The sequence below is a fragment of the Alternaria viburni genome (genome assembly GCF_023758015.1).
Source record: "Alternaria viburni strain BMP 2772 chromosome Unknown scaffold_7, whole genome shotgun sequence".
In the NCBI taxonomy this organism is placed as follows: domain Eukaryota; kingdom Fungi; phylum Ascomycota; class Dothideomycetes; order Pleosporales; family Pleosporaceae; genus Alternaria; species Alternaria viburni.
The window spans coordinates 482559-502361 of record NW_026055776.1 but is presented as its reverse complement, the minus strand read 5'-3'; the positions used below and the strand labels follow the sequence as shown (position 1 = coordinate 502361).

General features: G+C 52.5%; 4 protein-coding genes across 4 annotated transcripts; all 4 read left to right on the top strand.

The window, feature by feature from the left end:
• J4E79_004127 (uncharacterized protein) lies at nucleotides 1-1868 on the top strand (the record flags this gene model as incomplete). The annotated part of the gene is made up of 3 exons (XM_049353017.1): nucleotides 1-262; nucleotides 315-424; nucleotides 477-1868. The coding sequence occupies 3 exons, from the start codon at nucleotides 1-3 to the stop codon at nucleotides 1866-1868; spliced, it is 1764 nt and encodes a 587-aa protein (XP_049212396.1).
• Nucleotides 1869-2602: 734 nt separating this feature from the next.
• Nucleotides 2603-3622, top strand: J4E79_004126 (uncharacterized protein; the record flags this gene model as incomplete). The annotated part of the gene is made up of 1 exon (XM_049353016.1): nucleotides 2603-3622. One exon carries the CDS (start codon nucleotides 2603-2605, stop codon nucleotides 3620-3622), a length of 1020 nt encoding a protein of 339 aa, XP_049212395.1.
• A 1397-nt stretch (nucleotides 3623-5019) lies between these two features.
• On the top strand, nucleotides 5020-5662 carry J4E79_004125 (uncharacterized protein; the record flags this gene model as incomplete). The annotated part of the gene is made up of 3 exons (XM_049353015.1): nucleotides 5020-5253; nucleotides 5313-5543; nucleotides 5597-5662. The coding sequence occupies 3 exons, from the start codon at nucleotides 5020-5022 to the stop codon at nucleotides 5660-5662; spliced, it is 531 nt and encodes a 176-aa protein (XP_049212394.1).
• Nucleotides 5663-18147: 12485 nt separating this feature from the next.
• Nucleotides 18148-19350, top strand: J4E79_004124 (uncharacterized protein; the record flags this gene model as incomplete). The annotated part of the gene is made up of 1 exon (XM_049353014.1): nucleotides 18148-19350. One exon carries the CDS (start codon nucleotides 18148-18150, stop codon nucleotides 19348-19350), a length of 1203 nt encoding a protein of 400 aa, XP_049212393.1.
• Nucleotides 19351-19803: the final 453 nt, after the last annotated feature.

The window sequence follows — 19803 nt, the reverse complement described above, 5'->3', positions numbered from 1 at the left end:
ATGCTGTTCTCCAACCTCATCACCACTGCTCTCTTGGGCTTCACTTCCCTCGTTTCAGCGGCCGACACGAGCGCCTGGAAGTCTCGCAGCATCTACTTCGTTCTCACTGACCGTGTTGCTCGCAGCAGCAGCGACACTGGAGGCGCATCATGCAGCAACCTTGGCAACTACTGTGGCGGAACTTTCAAGGGACTTGAGTCCAAGATCGACTACATCAAGGGCCTAGGATTCGATGCCATCTGGATCACTCCGGTCGTTTCAAGTACGTTTCGCTCGTCAACATTGGACTTTATGTGTATTAACAACAATCGTAGACAAGGCTGCTGGATACCATGGCTACTGGGCTGAGGACCTGTATGCCATCAACTCAAACTACGGTACTGCTGCCGATCTGAAGAGCCTAGTTAGCACCGCTCATGCAAAGGTACGACTAAGTCAGGCAACATTAAATTTATACATCCACTAATCCGGTACAGGGCGTCTATGTCATGGTCGATGTTGTTGCCAACCACATGGGACCAGGTGCGATCACGAACAACCGCCCTTCGCCACTGAACCAAGCTTCTTCATACCATTCCGCCTGCGACATCAACTACAGCAACCAAGGTAGCGTCGAGCAGTGCCAGATTGCTGGTCTCCCTGACCTCAACACTCAATCGTCCGAGATCCGCAGCGTCATGAACACTTGGGTTTCTTGGCTCGTCAAGGAGTACAGCTTCGATGGCGTTCGCATCGATACCGTCAAGCACGTCGAGAAAGACTTCTGGCCCGGATTCTCTTCTGCGACGGGAGTTTACAGCATCGGCGAAGTGTTCGATGGCAGCCCAACTTACCTTGCCGAGTACGCCAAGCTCATGCCTGGTCTTCTGAACTACGCGGTCTACTACCCCATGAACAACTTCTACCAACAGAAGGGCTCATCCCAGGCGCTCGTAGACATGATGAACACCGTCAGCAACACCTTCCCCGACCCATCTGCTCTCGGTACCTTCTTGGACAACCACGACAACAAGCGCTGGCTCAACGTGAAGAACGATCAGACCCTGCTCAAGAACGCCCTGGCTTACGTCATCCTTGCACGAGGTATTCCCATCCTCTACTACGGTACCGAACAAGGATACGCTGGCGGTGACGACCCAGCCAACCGAGAGGACCTATGGCGAAGCGGCTTCAACACCAACGCGAACCTCTACCAGGCCATCAAGAAGTTGACTGCCGCGAGGAAGTCTGCAGGAGGTCTTGCCGCTGATGACCATGTTCACTTGTATGTAGCGGACAACGCCTACGCCTGGAGCCGTGCAGGTGGTAACCTTATCGTTCTTACTACGAATGCCGGAAGCACTTCCAACCAGCAGCATTGCTTCAACACCCAAAAGGCCAACGGAAAATGGACAAACGTCTACGGAAACGGAGCCGCGGTGACCGCCGACGGCAGCGGTAGGATCTGTGTAACCGTCAGCAATGGTGAGCCCATCGTCCTTACTGCTGGCTCCGCTACGCCCACCACTGGTACCACCCTTACCACAAAGACTGCCACTGCTACATCGACCGCATGCCCGACAGCTGTCTCGGTCTCTTTCACACACCGCATCACCACCGTTCCTGGTGACACAATTAAAATCACCGGTAACACCGCGCAGCTCGGCAACTGGACGCCAGCTAAAGGTCTCACTCTTTCGGCAAACAGCTACACCTCTAGCAACCCCGTCTGGACCATTACAATCCCATTCGCGGCTGGTTCATCAATTCAGTACAAGTTCGTGAAGATCAGCAGTGGCGGAACAGTCACTTGGGAGAGTGACCCGAACAGAAGCTACACCGTACCCAAATGTCAAGCGAGCGCTAGTCTGAGCAGCTCGTGGCAGTAAGTTAAGTATACATAGGATCTCTTTCTTTCGGAGGAGAATGGAAAGGGCTAGTAAATAAGAGCCGTGGTAGTACACGGATTGCTTTCTATCATCAGCATTGTTTCATCTCCCACTTTCTACAGAGTGACTATTTTGCCTGATACATGACGTCATTCAACAACTGCTCTGGTAATGATAGGGAGGGTTTCGCGCTCAGTGGACATACCTAGGAAGCATCTTCTTACCTTCTCTTCATCAGAAGCATGTCGCTTACATGTACTGCCACCACCTTCACTGAATTCGCGATGGGCGATGCAGAACACTCTGGTATTGGAAGAGCGACAGTCGTTCATCTATGGCAAGTTTTTCACTTGCGTCTCTTGCCGCCTGGCTAACCAGATTCCTCTAGTATATACTTGTGCTTCCCTCCACCGCAATATCACCCTCGCGCTCTACATCACCGACTCGTCACGCTCTTCCAAGCCCCTTTCAACTGTCGGCAACACTACCTAGGTAGTTAGCCAAGTCCCGCTACCATCAATACAACCGAGTACTCAAGCATGGGCTGTGGATCCGAACACTACACGCGCTGGAATCGCGTCAGCTTCAAGCATCTCCTCCTACAGCATAGGCTAAATAGCATTGTCTCAAGATGGCCCAGCCGGCTACAGCAACATAGGAACCGAGTACATCGCATTAAGGTTTCGGTCGCAAAGCGGAAGGCCCAACGCGCACATGACCTCAAGGTACTGATAATGCGGCGCAGAGTCCGTGCGTGGAAAGTCGCTGTCAGTCAACTCTGGAAGCAGTCTCGCGTTCTAAGACGCCAACACACTGCGGACCGAGAATCTGTCACACCGGAAGACTGGGATCAGCTATTTGAGAAATCTCCTGGCAAGTTGCGCGCCATTTATCAAAAGCCTCATCACAAAGAGAAGTGGCCGAAGGAAGTTCCCTACTTGAACATGATAGCGCTGGCAAACTACAAGGCGAAGCGGTACCGGCAAGCGCATCGGCCACAAGCCGTTCCGAACTTAAACCTTACGGCGGTAAGGGACCTGCAAGAGAAGCTTTGGCCACGAGTGGGGTGGCCGAAAGAAGACCCGTATTCCAACAACCAGGCACGCGTGGAGTACTGCGAGAAACATTGGCCGCGAGTCGACTTGCCCAGGAGCGTGCAATATCTTGACCTCGCAGCGCGTCTTCCGTACGGGGAGGGTCTTCCACCCGGGAAATGGGTTGAGGGCGTGCCGCATGTAGCCTACGTCGCGCTCGCTGCCCACATCGGGAAACCAAAAGCAGAAGCCGAGAAGGTAAGGCGAACATCAGGCTCTGGTGCACCGCCATCGCGAGGAACAAGCTGTCACGCTTCACAATCAACAATGTCTCGAAAAGAACGAATGCATACATTGCCCAGGCCCCAATTCGATGATCGCTTCCATGTTGAACTCTTCAAGAAGCGCCAGCAAGATGCAAAGTACCAAGCCGAAGTCGCCATGAACGACGTTGCCATCAAAACTCTGAAGCAGTTCATCAGGCAGCTTGATCAAGTCAAAGTTCTTCTTGAGCAGAGCCGGAAAAATCCTCGTAGCGTTACGGTGAAACAGTGGCAAGATGCCGCAGAAGGTACAGATATCCTTGACACTAATATTGAAGCTGCGCAGCGAATGGAATTCTCGAGGAGACTTGAGGTAGGTGAGATTCCTGTGGGTACAGGAGGACAGGGGCTTGTAAAGGGGTTCGAGAAGATGCGGAGAGAGTGGTCTGGGAGGTAACGTGTGGATGGTTACTGTCGGTCTCTCAGAGGCATCCACGTGTGAGCTGTCAGACCAATGGTTGGCATTGGTTGCTCGATTATAGCACAGGGTCTCGGGTACTACGTCATCGTCTTGTATCAAGTTGACAGCGACCAGGTCGCCGGTGAAACTTAATACGATTTGCCGGCTTGGTTCTACGTAGCTTAATTTATCTGAAGAAAAAACATGCGGAGATATCTGGTCAGGCTGACTTCTTCAACACGTGAATTCGCGATAGCATCACCAAATAAACGCGCTAACATGGCTAGGAAACAGGCCAAGAGAAGATCATGGTCGTTTCAGGATAAACGGCGTGTTTTTTGTGATTGTGATAAACAGACGGATCGTGCTAAGAACGATAACAGCTATGCTAACAAACATACAAACGAGTTTTGAGCGCTTAGTCGGCTTGAAGCCGGTACGAAGGCTGGCATACCTCTGCAGTAGCATGATGCTTCAGTATAACGATCTTCGAAGATGGAATGCGGCTCAATTTTCGGAGCTGATCCTAACCAGGAATAGTTAGTCACGGGCATTCGGCATCCTCCGTAAGCTTATGCCAAGAACAGTGCGCAATCCACGGCTTGCTTGAGTAAGTTACCCGCGTGACCTGTCCTCTGGGGTACGACGTCCCAGCTCCCACGGATCGCGATCGGGAATCTAAGCGGTCCCAAGCGGTCACTGCGGCACGGGAAACGGCTGCGAAGTAATCTATCTCCAGTGAACAGACACCACGGTGCGCCTGAACGATGAGAACGTGTTGATGAGTACCCGGGAAACAATATAGGCAAGGAACGCATTCTGAAACTGGTTCCCTACAGGGACTCGCATCACATACGATCCTTCCAAGGTTGAGTATGTCTGCCTGCGCAACGGCAACCTCCTTAGCCAAGCTACCTGGGTACCTCACTAATCAGCCTCATGCGTGCGTCTTCACGCTTAGAACCGGGCAAGCCTCATGAGTGCCGCCGAACAAGCGGAGACGAGTATTGAGGCTCTGATGATGTCGTGTTCAGGAATCGCACCGAATGGCTCGTTTTCACGCCATATCTGCAAGGCACACGGACGATCCCTCTCCTTGGCCACACTCCATCGCATGTATCCTCACGCTTGGAGCCAAGGAGTACATGAAAACAATTCACCGGGCGGTCTCAGAAACATGAGGCTTTAGCAAGATAGCAACGAGGATGGCCCGAATAAGATATCTGTATATGCCCCTTGGGTGGTGATCAGCGCAACACTTTGGATATATAAGAGGTTGAGAAGTACTCCTCAATATCCTCATCACGATCATCAAGTCTTCAATCATCACTACAACAGCCTCTTACAATCCACCCGATTTCACTCGCTGAATCATCAACCAACCCTCTTTCAAAATGAAGTTCCAACTCGCTACCGCTCTCCTCGCTGGCACTGCCGCCGCCGTCCCTACCTGGCCTCACCCTCACCCTCACAAGACCAACTGGACTGCCCCCGCTGTTCCTGAGCTCGACAAGCGCATTGTCGACCCCGTCTCCATCGCCATCATCGGAGGTGTTGTCTCTGGTATTGTCGGTGTTTCCGGCACTGCTGCCCTCAACATCGCTAAGGATGCCATTGACTGGAACGCTGTAAGCCACAACCCCTATAAATCATATCCAGTTCTCAGACTAACTTTCTCACTACTCAGGCCCGTGAGGCTTTCACCCAGGCCACTGTCGCCGAGATGATCAAGCGCGCCGGCCCCGGCGAGGCTGCCGTCTGCTACAACAAGGGCTACGAGGTCACCAAGCCCAACCAGATGCGCGAGCTCTCTTCTGTCCGCTTCAAGTCTGGTGTCCTCAACACCGACTACGACTGCTTCCTCATGTCCGGCCCCGACAACTCCTTCTACAGCCGCGGTGACGGTGGCTACATCAACGTAAGTCGCAGCCATGACATATTTCCTCATATCAGTATGCTAATACCAACTAGCTTGCCATCCAATCCCCCTCCAACTGCAAGTTCGACAGCGCTACCTCCGACCTTTACTGCGCATAGACGGTTCTTTTGAATCATGAAGTCATCTTTACAAATGACCCCGGGATGGATGGATATGGATCATAAGAGTGCTACGTAGTTACCTTCTTACCTTTCTCATACTGTACACATCAATTTGCGAACGTCGCCTGTACATAGTTCGAATTCACTTTTTTACTTTGATAACTTGTGCCTCGATGAATGAGAGCTATCACTCGAGGAAGCAGTGCTAACGATAGATTCATTGCGACTAGAGAAGAAGATGGAGTCGAAATAGTTGCGAAATAGCAGTGTCGTTGCGAAAATAGACAAATCCGCCAATTGAGAGTCCAAAGTAGACATTGGGTTCTGTTGACCGCGAAGATCTACTGTGTACGAAGTACTAGACGTAAGCTAAGGAGTAGTCGATGTCAGATGTAGACAAGTAAGCATAAGTAAAGATGCCACTCCGCTTAGAGATGTCTACACATTTCGCAGTCACTGATAAAGAGTATTCAACATGCTCGAAGTACAACACTAGAGGGTTTTATTAGGTTTAGGATTTTAACTCACTGCGTCACAAAAGCTATTGGAGGAGGAACTTGACTGTCTGGTGTGCAGTACTAAAATCTTCCAGCTACGAGAATGTACCTTATGCAAGTTTGAGATAGATCGCGAGGACGATGCGTGAAGTAAAAACTGTGCATCTACTATAGCGTGATGGGCAGAAGGGTGCAGTTTTGAACCACGACGAAGAAGGTAACATTCGAGATCGTTCTAGCTGTATGGAAAATAGAATTATAAACTGTTGAGATCGATAAAGCAAAGTCGAAAGCGAGAAAGTAATGATGCGACAAAATCAATGCATCGACGCACACTTGGGAGAACAGATGTAATAGATGGCGTTCAGGGTAAGTCGATGCAGATGTATCGTGCTTTTATTCTCTTTAACACTGTCACGACCCGCTTGCTGCCTCTTTCGATGATCATACTCGAGATATTACTACTTGGTGACCAGTGCATCAACAAGTCGTCCGATCAAGGTCTGCGAGCAGTCTTGTGTACTCTACTGCTCATTGGGTTAGGTAGGAGGGATAAGGTTTAGACTCTTTGCAATGTATCTTTTGTATGGCTACTTCAGAGTCGTGGAATCTGCTTATGCGTCGACTCTATCCATCCATCAGGAATCACTATTTAGTGAGAGAACAGACACTTCTACGTTGATAAGAAGGGATAGCTACCCTCATTATGAGAATTCGAGATCACTTTGGAATAGAAATACATAGCGATAACATCACTGCCGCGTCTACACGAATAACGGTACCCCACATTGTAGCCTGAACGCACGAATGATAGTGACACACACTTGATCTGTGTTGATTATTCGCAACCCTCGAAGCACATCAATCAGCAACCAACCTCAGCCTTGCTGTGTACTGCTCTATTCCCGTCGCCGTCAACACTGCGACACGCTCAAAGCAGGAGATCGCCATCGCTTATGCATGTCCACACCCATCATAGCGCAGCCTCAATCACCACCCGAAGCGAAACCACCTCGGCGAAGTGTCTGGCTCGGCATGGCGATGCTCGAATCGAGTGATTACTATGGCCGTCAGCCCGCTTGGGTGCCGAGGTGAGGGTTTCCCGGTTATCTCCAGACGGATAAGGTGATCAACCCAGCAAGTTGCCACGAAGGAGCGGCCCAGTCCGCGCGGTACCGTTCAGGACGTCGTTGCACGGAACCGCGGTATTGCCAAGAGTGGTTTAGGTAGTGCATGTCATCCAAGCCGTTTGTCGCCTGCAAGTACCGGACGAGTGGTTGTAGTGCTGAGTCGTGAGGTAGAGAGAAAAGGTGTGGACCGTTCGAGCTGAAAAACCCAGCTCGGCATTTCATTACCACCAACCATAATGTCGCAGTCTGCACCCCAAACAATCCAGTTGCAGCACCTCCTATGCTTCTCGTTAACAGTTCAAACGTCTCATACGTGCGGTGCCGCCGACAAGCAGCATGCCAGCTCTCCACAAAACACCATTACCAACCGTTCGCTGCGTGCAACACCAAATTGGCGAGGCGCCCTTACCCAAAGCAGCAATCGAGGATGCAATGGATTCGTTAAAGGATTCCGGAAGTAAGACGATCCGGATACAAAACAGGATAAAAATGTTTAGTTTTACCGTTTTGGCCCTGTTGGAAGGATTCGTGTGGCGCAGGGCGCGGGAGATCATGAGGTAGTTGGGACGCGACTTGGTTCGCTGGACGGGCGGATGCAAACCGACCATGTCTTCTTGCCCAACTGACTCGGAAGAAGCGGACATGCAGCAGGAGGCTGAAGGATTTTCTGCTTCGCGACAAGAATTGGGGGCGTGGAAAATGTGGATTGTGACGCGCTGTCGCTTGCAGGCGCCCATTGTTAACTTTGCCTTGTCTCAATATGACGACGTAGAGGCCCAAAGCACGAGGCTAAGGCTGGAAAACAGGCCATTTTCGCTTAAGACGGTTGTTCTAGAAGCAGACGCACGACACACGAAAAGGTTTAGGGTCCTGCATCATCGAGAGGGAGAAAGAAAAAACGCATCAAAATACGGCAGCAACGCAACAGCCCAAAGCACCTAATCTGCATGTAAAAGCAAGGGCAAACTGTCCGAACCAACCTACCAGTCACAGTTACGCGCCCGTTGAACTAGCTTACCAAGTTGTTGGGACCACCCGCTGAGATGACCATGATACCCAATGGCATGATTCTCGTCTACTCTCCCAATGATATCGTACCTCGGTCTTACACTTTGCCCACCCCCTTGCTGACTTGCCCTTGCTCTGTTCATTCGCCTCACTCACCCTCAAACTTACCCCAGACATCTACAGCTATCATATCGAGAAATCTGACCGATGCGATATTAGCAGGGGGATGGGACGCAGGGTCCTCGTTCTGCTTTCGTGCGTAAACACGGCCTTCGGCCGATACGTTGACTAAGAGAAACAAGTGTCGGGATGTCATAGAATTGATTGTATACCCAGGAGGAGGTCCGTGGATGCTTACCGGCTGCAGGACATGAGATGCAGCTGCAGAATCGTGATGTGGGCAGCCATGTGCACGGGCTGGTCGTAGCCTACTCAACGATGACGATGTGGGGTTGGTTGCGGTGAGTTTACCTATTGACTTGACCAGCGGAAGGCCCTGTCATTTGTGATTAGTATCGTATGAGCAACACATCCTCGGTGCAATGAATGAGATACTGCTTTCGGACTGTTCGACAAGCCGGAAAGAACGTCGGACAGTTTCCCCTGGTACGAAGCCACACGGTACAGAATTATCAGTACTGTACAAGGCCCCGGCGAGCACTTACACAAAGGGCCATGTTCAGAGTGACATACCGTGTACATTACTTCATCAGCCGCAATTGTCTCCACATCTGCGACGCAAAGAATTTCGCGCCTTCTACTGCAAACGGGCGATGCACAGCAAAGTCGTAGATGACGGGTGGCATCGGGCCTAATACAGGGCTCCACTATCCACTATCGCGAACACCGCGACACCCGCAGGCAACTGTACAAAGTCAAGGGAAACCGCGCCGCAATGTGATATCGCGCTTCTGCGTCAAGATTGCCGGCGGATTTACACGCACATCTACCTGCCGTCTCCGACTCCCGAGACGTGAGATATGATACCTGGGTGGAAGGAATGCACGTTAGCCCAGCGCAACGCTATAAATAAATCAAGTTTAGCGTGGCACAACGGCTTTTGCTGCCTCGTGGCTTAAGGCGGGCAATTTTGGCCTCTGCTCGCTTGCATGCCTAGATGCGTGAGGTTTGAGTGCCCTGGTTGCGTCCGAACCCCGCCGTTGTTTGGTTGGGTGCATGGGGGAGGCCAGGGCCCTTGTCCTTGTGTCAGACAAGACAAGCTGCAAGCCACGGGTGGATGACGCTGGAGATTGGTTCCGGACGGCTGCGGCCCGCGCGACTGACAGATTGGGGAGTATGGTGCGAAATGCGACCGGGAGGTACAGATTCATTCACCTGTAGGAGTATGACACCCTGGCGGGAAGAGAGACAGAGAAACAATGGGGTTGTGAGAAACAGTGCTGGGAGGGGTTTCGCGTGCTTGAGGGTCCTTGAATCGTCTGAAGGAGGTGACGAGACCTGCGCAGCGGCCAGCCGATAACGCAGTCAGACGTTCGCGTGCGCGCCGTGCGACCCTTTAGAAACTCCCTAGAAGCATGCTACAGTAGGCGGCGCTTCCGGGCGTTGGACCCAGGTGCGAGGCCCCGGGTTCGTGTTCAGCTTCTGACGGGCTTCCGAAGGGTGGCACCAGAGAGCACGAGGGGTATGTGCTTGCTGGCTGAGCTATAGCCCTCGCCAACCGGGATTGCCGTGCTGCTCATGTAAGATGGCTGCTGAAGTGTGCACATGCAGCTCGTGGATGCTGAGGGCAGGGTAGCTGAACGTTTAGCGAGTGAACCTGCGTGGCTTCGTATAGAGGAATGTTGTCCATCTTTCGGTGGGGTATTTTGCCCCAACCCTGTTTGTGTGTGTGGTGTTCATCTCGCTGAGCTGTTCCATGATGCCTAGTCGCGTGTTCGCATCCGTCGACCTAATTGTAGTGATGGAATAGGTGCAGCCCATGCACCGCTTAACTGCGCAATTTAATCAGCAAGTTGCACCTCGTCATTGCGTTACCCCACGTCCAACCCTAAACTGCCGTGTATCATCAACTCACTATATCCGTCTCAATTCTTCCGCCACTCATGACCGCAAGGGTTAATTGTATGACCATATGTAGACAAGCTTCGTACTTTTACCGTGGCCCTGGGTCTTGGTGTTCGGCGCTGTCAAGGTACCTTAACGGGATTTCGGAACGGACATCGCGTGTCGTGGAAGGCACAACGTAAGGTGGTACTTATGCAGCAAGTGCGATGCGTGAGATAGCAGTTTCCACAGCATCGTTGAGAATGGAAGCGAGGCGGTGCTTCTTATCGACCGGTGTGACGAGCTTGACGAGCTGAGCCTGTGGCTATTCTGAGTACTGGTGAATGCCTGGGTTCACGTCCGGAATAGTATTCGTTGTGTAGGGGGTACTCCAGTTGTAAGGTTAGAATTCTAATGAAATTGTCAGCGCCACAGTAGAAGAAGTGATGTGTAAAAAGAGATGGTGAATGTTGTGACAGATTCCTGGGCGGCTGTCTTACAACCACACAGCAGCTGCACTTGATAACCGAACAGGTGATAGCAGACGCAGACCGTAGCTTGGGCTGATGGAAGACTGAGGAACAAGCCAAAAAGGGAAAGCAAAGTAAAATTGCTGCGAGACTTCGCTGGAGAAAGGTGCATAGATCGATTGTCTGGCATAGCAGAGTCAGACGTACCCGCGTTCTCACGTAGGACAACACAGCCGTCCTCAGCCAGGAGAACAGCTTGAGGAATGACATCAAAACGATATACAACGCTGAATCAAGCGAATAGCAAAACGGAGGAATAAACTCTTGTGCACTGTGCAGAGGCGATCATCATTCGCTCCCATGACTGATTTCAGCTTGACCTGATATCCAGCTTAACCACCGGAATATCTCATGCCTACAAGCGCGCGTATCCAACGGTGAAGGTTTGGAGCCCAAAGCTACACTGCTCGTTATCGTTCGATGTCGTGACGAGTCAGTGATGGTCGAAAAGAATAGCGAGTCCGCAAAACAGGATTCTGCAGTGCCTCGAAGTTGCTCGACTCGCCTCCATGATTGGTGCTCGGCGTATCAAGAGAACAAAACGATAAGCTGATAATCCGAAAACGGTAACCATAAGCTAACAGGCAACATTGTGCTGCATGCAGATCGGCGCTGCCTTCCGGAGAATCCCTCAGGTACTGTCCAGCCAGGGTTATGGCTATCGTGTGAAAGGATGCGAATCCGAGGGAATGCCGGTCAACAATAAACCGTGAATGGCTCTACACGGCTTGACAACTCTGCAGAGTGTGGGTACATCCTACTCGCACGATGCGCTGTCATTCTCAACGACATAGGGACGTGCAGCGCTGTCTCTGTCAAGAAACGGTGAACGCTCATCCAGCTCTTGCCAACAAAGTGAAGCGATTATCCCTGTACGAGGATCCCATTTGATGCTAGATCATGCCTCTGACGTGAACGGGGCCGACCGTTGACATTCCTGAACGTCGTGAGTGGTGCCCTGTGTTTGATGAATGCCTTGTGGAAGCATAGGGCAGCAACTGATACAGCAGTGTTGCATTGCAAAAGATTGCATTCGGAAATTCGGCAGTACACGAAAGGGGATGAAAACGTGAGGCGAGGCGGTGCAGTGAATGCCTTGACTGCGAGCCCTACAGAAAACGAAAAAGCAAAGATTATACCCTGATCGCCATGAGCACGCAAGCAGGCTCACGAGTCGTGGATCCCCTTCCGGATGTGGTCATCCGGTCGATCATCAGTATTGCAGATCATAGCACGCACACATGGACCTTAAGCAAAGGAAGGAGTATGACACCATGGCCGGCCTTGGGAGTACAGTAAAGAGCCTCAATATATTAATGTAATCTATGTCCTATTTGCCGAGGCGCTAGTCTAGAAGCGGTTTTTTCTATCTTATAATCTTACAACGCTACTACTTACCTAAACAGAAAAGTACTGTAAAAGCTACTAACCTAATCTCTATTGCTAGCCTTAATTGCTTTAACTACTATATTTGCCTTAGTTAAACTGTACGCTAGGCCTAAATATAGTAAGCACTATATTTGCTAACACTCTGCGCTGCCTGTATACTATTGCTAGAAAGTTTGTCTTGTTTAGAAGAAGCGTTTAGCCTATAGAGACTTATAGAAGTAGCGCGTCTAATGTAGTAAGCTCTTTATTGTAGAAATAAAGATAGCCTAGTACTATAACGTTATTAGCAACTCTACTTTAACACTCTAGTAAATTACGCACTGTCTTTAAGCGTCTAGAATAGAAGCTTTAACACATTAAGCGCGTATAAGCGCTTTGCTAGTCTAAGTAACTTACTATCTCTCTAGCTATAGGGATAATTAATATATAGAGTAAGAAGGTAGATAAACTTCTATTAGAGGGAGGGGTTAAGGTGTATAGCGTTAAATAGGTCTACCTAAGCTAAGCTTATTGTAAGGGCTAGGTACCTAATATTATTTTAAGAAAGATTCTAATTATTTATTATTATAATAAAGAAGAGAAGAGAGTAGAAGTGCTCTTTTTATAAAGACTTTAAGCTTTAACTCTAGTTCTATATAAGCTATTGCAAGACTTATTAAATAACTTATTACGCATTTATTGCAGAGTTATCCTTAGCTACTATAGTTAAATATAGAGACAACTATTCTAATAAACAGCCCTAGCAAACTACAGTTATTAACTTACTAACCTACTAACGTACACACCTAAAGTTCCTCGCGAAAAGACTTTAAATTCGAGCGCGAGCCCACAAGTACAGTAAAGAGAAAGCTTTCTCAAGCGTTGACAACGAGGGTTCGGCGCCGCTCCATGTTGTGCGGGTAGTGGTGCGGCTGCGGGCATTGCATGGCCACGGCCGAACGCGGGATCGGTGACATAGGTTCATTCAATAAGTACGGAACCAAGTACCTGGACCGACAGGCCGGTCCTAGTACAAGATTTTGCGTGCACACGCATTCATCACCAAGTGCTAGTATCTCGGCGAGGTCATCCGCATCATGTCTATTGACGATCCCCAAAGGGCTTGGTAAGGTGTCATCGTGATCAACGCCATTAACGTCTCGCCAGACGGTGAAATTCCGAAACAGATGATCAGCCGTCCAGTGCTATTTTCCGTGTGGGCGGGTGATGCAAGTCACGCACATTCCCGGCGAATCATGGAGATGTTGAGAGGCAACAACAAGGTGTGTGTCGGCATGGGCCGAGCGACGAGTCGTACAGGATGCCAACAACCTTGGCTGCTGATTTCGGATAGCAATTGCTGACCAGAATATGGTTTTACTTACTTTTGCAGCCCTTTGAGCGAGGAGAAAGGGGTTTTGGTGGGGCATGCCGATCCGATTCGGCGGCCGCTCAGATCTAAGCTAAACGGCCTTCCCTCGCTGGCGCCGCATCTTGCTTTGGACCAGTCGAGAGGATGCGCCGCAGCAGCGCGCTAACGTGTGCAGATGGAGTCGATGACGAGTCAGAGACGACAATCTGCTGCATGAGCTCCTGCGTGAAGACTGCACGGTGGTGTAGTGCCACCACCCCAGAGACTTCTGAAGCATGAGTGCAGCGTAGAGTGTAAAATCAAAAGTCGCATGTAGGCCAGGTGCTGAGCTGTGCTGCCATCCATGCGTGGGTGCCTTGTATAGTGAGGCTGGAGCGGGCCACTGCGCGGACAAGTCGATCAGTTTGGCCGCTGGTCTGCCGCTGTCAAATAACCGTGAGCTGCGAACCTCAATTTGAAGACGTTTCGTCAACCGCAGTCTGTTTTGGGAACAGCGGTACGCGCAACCACCAATAGGAGTCCCGGTCGATATGAACAAGCCACGACGGAAGAACAAACGACAGTCGAAGGTGGGTAATGAGTTTCAGAAGATTGACGCAGCGAGCTGGCTTTGCTATTGGCTGAGCGCAGATCATTCGTTAATCTGATCTATGAGATCGTGGCTGGGTATCCCTGTCTGATCCTATGGAGAGTTATTCGAGGAAATGCAAATCCACACGGGTCTCGCACCCCTTCCTTTGCTGGAGAATTGTTTACGGCAGTGCGTGCTTCCGCAAACCCTGGTCGGATTGTGCCGTCCATGACGATTTATCAGTACCAATACGATATTGGGGGCGGGGCAGTCAGACAAGCAAGGTGTGAGCGTACTACTGTTGACTCTAGAACCGTCCTCGGCGATCACATAGTTGCACAGCGCAGGATGTCAAGATGGTAACTTGGTCGACATCGGTCGCCGTTGCTGTAAGGTGCACATCGGGTGCACTATGCGGCGTGTGTTGCGAGACGCTTGGTGATGGAGGCGTAGAGTCACTTGCAGGGAACACGTTGCGAAGGTTTTGCCAATCCGTGGGTCTTTCATCCCCTTCCACCCGCGCACATCCTCTCTTTGTGCCGGCCAAGAGAGAGGGCAATCCTGGCTAGGGGACTTTCGCCGACGACATCCAATATTCCGCGACTCGCAAGAGGGTTACGAGGCGCGCGGAAGGTAGCGCGGAAAGATGCCGCTCTTGCACAGGATGCACTCTGGCATCGGGAGCAGTTGCAGCGTCGACATGGATATAGACCAAGGGCCGAGCATCTTCGGTCGAGGTCATATGGAAGACGTGACACGAAAGCGTGCTAGCCATGGCAAAATGCTGTGTCTGCAAATTGTCCTGCTCAGACATTGCAGCGAACACGGCAGGAGCCACACCTCAGTGTTGGAACCACCGTTCGTCCCACAGGACGGGATGCTGCGCGGCATGGTTGAGGATGGGCAGGCGTATAGCTGCGGCAAACGTACGAAGCAGCCAACCACGACGGGCAGCGAGCTAGGATTTCAGATTTCATCGACCAAGCGGAAGACCCCGCGCGGTGCTCCGAGGAACAGAAGGGGTCGAGGGTCATGGATGACATTCGGTGGTACATGGTTTGGCGATTAGGCGACTCAGGCAGGGCGCTCTCAAGACAAACAGCCGTTGCGCGAATCCGAACGCGAAAGACAGGCCTGCGTGTTTGGCGAGAGTTTGTTCCTACGATCGCTCACGACCCTGGTCAAGACGGGGGTGCTGAATCAGCGGCGGGCCACACGTCTGCGTGCATGTAGCAGAATTGCAAATGCAACGCATGGAATTGTCATTCGTTCGTCGAGATTGCGGGCTCGGAAGCGATCGGCGACGGCGACCGTTGAGTCCTGCAGGCGATTTGAAGCGAACGTATGGATGGCAAGGGCAGATTGGACAAATAAAGTCGTCGGGTGAACGGCGAGGTTGCTGCATTGGAGCGCATGTGCAGCAGAAAGCGGCTGAGGCTCAGCGAAACAAAGCACCCACTCGGCCGGATGCTGTGCGTCCCGTGAACGCTAGGCCTTGCAACCGGGACGCGCTAGGCCGCCAACGGTAAGAGCGATGAAACCCCCGGATCTGATGCATCAGCCACGCCTGCGCCGCATGCGACGGACAAGGAATGGCGAGACCTCGGTTTATCCGAACGCAACCAAGCCCTGGTGCTGGGTGAGGGAACAGAGTTGGAACCATGTCGCGTGGGGTGTGCAGCAGTCTGGACGAGGCTGTCTCTATTGTGCGCGGCGCCGACATGGGTGACTCGCGATATAGCCTTCAGCAGCGGTATCAGATTGAGTACATGTACAGTGTCCCCACCGATGGCGTAATAGGTCGACGTCGGGCTGGGGATAAATGGAGAAAGTTGGGCGACGGACAGCCTCACTCGGTGCCCTCGAGGGTCTCGTTGCAGCGTGCAGGACGATCGAGATAATAGCGTCACGGTATAACCAAGATACCCGCAGCAGGTTGCGATCGCCCTAGTGGGTGACTTCGGCGACGATAGAATGGGAGCGAGAGTGACGATGTGTTTTGGCCAGCAACGGTTTTGCCCATCCCAAAGCGTGCACGAGTGGCCTCCGAGGCTGCCGAAAAGGGCTGGAGCGCAAGTCGAGGGCTACTGTACTAGCTGGCAATATTCCAAATGCCACGGCAGGCGCTCACTGGTGCAGGCTATCCAGTTGAGCGGGCTCGCTACTTTTCGCTACTGTCCCGCCGGCAGATCACTCCAGCCCACCAACGGCCGCCAGCAGACACCCTCACCCTCAACTCCACCCCAGCGCGGCCAGAGACACACGCCTCAGGAAACAGGTTGTGTGTCGCACTCGCCAGAAAATAGAACACCAGAAACACGCCCAGTTCGATGTGAGTGCACCGCGCTAGCCTCGGGAGAACGACAGGCCCGAAAAGGAGACGTCGTGATGCCAAGCGCACCTCGCCGACCTCGTGTCCTCCAATGTGAGGGCCGGTGACGATCACACTACTCGCGCCCGGTCCGCACCCAGCACCAGCACCCGTTTGATCGACGCCCAAGTGCTGACTGCAACGTGCATCGTGCGGCGCTGGAGAGGCCTGCCTCGTGTCGACGGCCGGCCTGCTCGAGACACCAGTTCAGCGCAGTTTGCCATGGGGAAACGGCATCACGAAGACATGTAGACCGCGTTGCTTGACACTGCAAACCCAACATGTCCATCGTGGCTGTCAGGCAAGGGCGACAAGCGCGCCAGAGGGCCCAAGGCGCATGTCCGGCCTTCCTGAACCAGGGTGACGGTACACAGAGCTTGTCATGATGGGGACCACGTCGAGCCCACTGGAGCATCCTGGATGCCGCTGAGGCTGGCTGGCTGAGGCTGCTGCTCAACCCTACGGCGGTCGATATGTTTGGTTTTACTGTGGGCAGGGGCTGTCCAAGTATCGCGCCGAGTGGGGGTATCTTTGACTGTCTCCATGGTGTCTTCTGAATCCCACCGGCCTTGCTGCTAGCGTGCACCATCATGAATCGACAACGAAACGGCCAGGGGCCCCAGCGAATGCGACCATTTCGCGCGAGCGGTGGGCCGCCGGCGGGGACGAGCGCGCTGTCGGCGGCCAGGGAGCGTCGCAGGGGGGAGCACTTCACTACGCTTGTTTCCAGGGTGGTAATGCGAGCTGGGCGCAACGCTTGCTTTTTCTGCCGTCCCAAGTCGGCGCCGGGCGAGCGCCATACGCCATGCCACGATGTGATACAGGGTACTTGTCGAATCCGACGATCTGGCACCTAACCAGGTCCATCGCTGCTTGTGTGCGTCGTCGACAACGATTACATTAGCCCTCTGCTGCTCAGGGCCCAGCTAGTCGCTCAGAGCGCCGCATGACGCCCCAGCGCTCTCCGTCCACCATCTCACCAGTGCCTTAGCCGCATCGTCTGAAAAGCAGAATCCTCGCTCACATCTGCCCGTCCCGAACAAGTCAATAGCTCCTCGACCGCCTTGGCGTCCAAGTGTCCTGACTACTCCTCCCCGCGCCCGTCGTGATATATACCAGTGCCCGCCTCTACCACGTTACCGTTGGCTCGTCTAACAACGTCGACCATCATTCAACTTCCCCTCTACCATACAACAATCGACACTGACACTTTGCTCTGTGCTTCTCACCCGCACAATCAGGTACGTCCCACTCTCACTCATCACCTCTCCCTGTCGTCGGCTGCATTTGTTGTACCGTGCTCTCAGCACTACTACAATTCAGCCTGCGCTGCATCCCAACTACACCTACTGTCATTCGTTGCATTTGATCACCAAATGTTTTGAGATAGTGTTGGTTGCTTCCTCGCCTGCCCTAATCCGATGATGTACGCATAACTAACCCACGATGCAGCACATTCCCACATTTTACAACAGACCAAGTCCAACCAACAGCTTGATCTCCCTGATCATCTTGTCATAATCGAGGAGTCTGACCTTGAACGTGCTCACCGTCCGCCGCATTCATACCAGCGCGGATCCAATACCCCACTTCAACCCTGTGTCGCTCTTTCCCTCTCAGAAGAGTTCGACATGGTTGCCCACAGACGCGGCCCTTGGTCGCAGCACGAGGATCAGTGGCTCGTTAACCTCGTCGCCCGTAATGGACCTCACAACTGGGTACGCATCTCACAGGAGATTGGCTCCCGGTCACCAAAGCAATGCAGAGAGCGCTACCATCAGAACCTGAAGCCAACACTGAACCATGATCCCATCACCGGAGAAGAGGGGGAGCTGATTGAGAAGATGGTCGCTGAGATGGGCAAGAGATGGGCAGAGATTGCAAGACGGTTAAAGGGACGCAGCGACAATGCAGTCAAGAACTGGTGGAATGGTGGCCAGAACCGCCGCAAGCGCAACCCTGAGCGTCCTGAACAAAGATCCCGAGAGCACATGCACCACAACCAGACTGGCTACCACTATCCAGCACCCCACAGCCAGGCTCATCACGAGGAGCACCGGATGTCTTCATACCACGACTCACACAGGTCCTCTCTCAACATCCCAACCAACTCTCCACATGCACTCAAGCTGCCCCAGCCCCAGCGTTTCGAGCCATACCCCGGATCGCGCCCGCAGCCACTTGACATCTCAGCCTATGGAGCATCCGCCACAGTACGAGCACGAGGATTCGAGACACCCATGCCCTCGCCTTCTGGCTACTCCATCGTATCTGCTGATGGCGCTCCTTCCCTCATCACCGACACTGGCTCAGAGTCGCGCTCGCCTCGTGGCGCAGCCTCTCCTCTCGACATCACACTTGCTCCATTAGTCGGCAGCAGGGAAGAGCGCAAGAGCTCTTCCACTCGCTACTTGCCTACTACTGGCTTTGCGCCCGAAGACGACTCCTCATACGACCTGCACAGGCGACGCGGCTCACTACAACTCCCGCCACTCCACCGCAGTGAAGCCTCTGTACCCAAGCCTGCGCCTGCCTTCCGGGAGCCCAACTACGAGAGACCACAACCACCGCGACTGCTCACCCAGCCTACCCCTCAGCTCACACACCACCACTCTATGCCTCAGTCTGCACCGACTAGCGTGCCCCAACGAGCGTTGCCTCCTTTCCATTCGCTCGCAGAGCCGACACTTTCGGTCCCTCAGTCCTCGAGCGCAAGCACCAGTCCAGCTGCGCGACAACTACCGTCACCCTACGTGCTGCCCTCTGTTCCAGCGGAAGTCAGAAGTGCGCCAGTCTCACCAAAGGACAGGATGTCGCTGCGAAACATCATGTAGCTGTCTATCATGTTTCACGTTGTTCACCATACCCCTTCTTGTCTATACGTCGCATGTTTCAAACAACCTACTTCTATTAATGGCCGATGTTCAATGATCGACACTTTGCTTGTTACAAAGCTTTTCAACCTTGTCTACTCTTGTTTTGCATGCACCTAAAAAGGGAAACATTGTACACGACTCTCAGGATACCCCATGTAGCATCTCTGTTCATGTGTCACGGTTGGGAGGCACATCATTTCTGTTTCTATTCTGGCTTGTCGGAGCCAAGTAGCATCGCCTATGTCGAAGTCCGACACACTACGGCGTTTCTCCATTTGGACCCAGGGAGGTCTCACTGTACACTGCGACAATTAGTCGCCAGTAATAATACCCAGCGGTGCGACAGCACTTGCAAGCGTCTACACCGATGCCAATCAAAAACAATACACTATAACAAATTATGACCTTGTG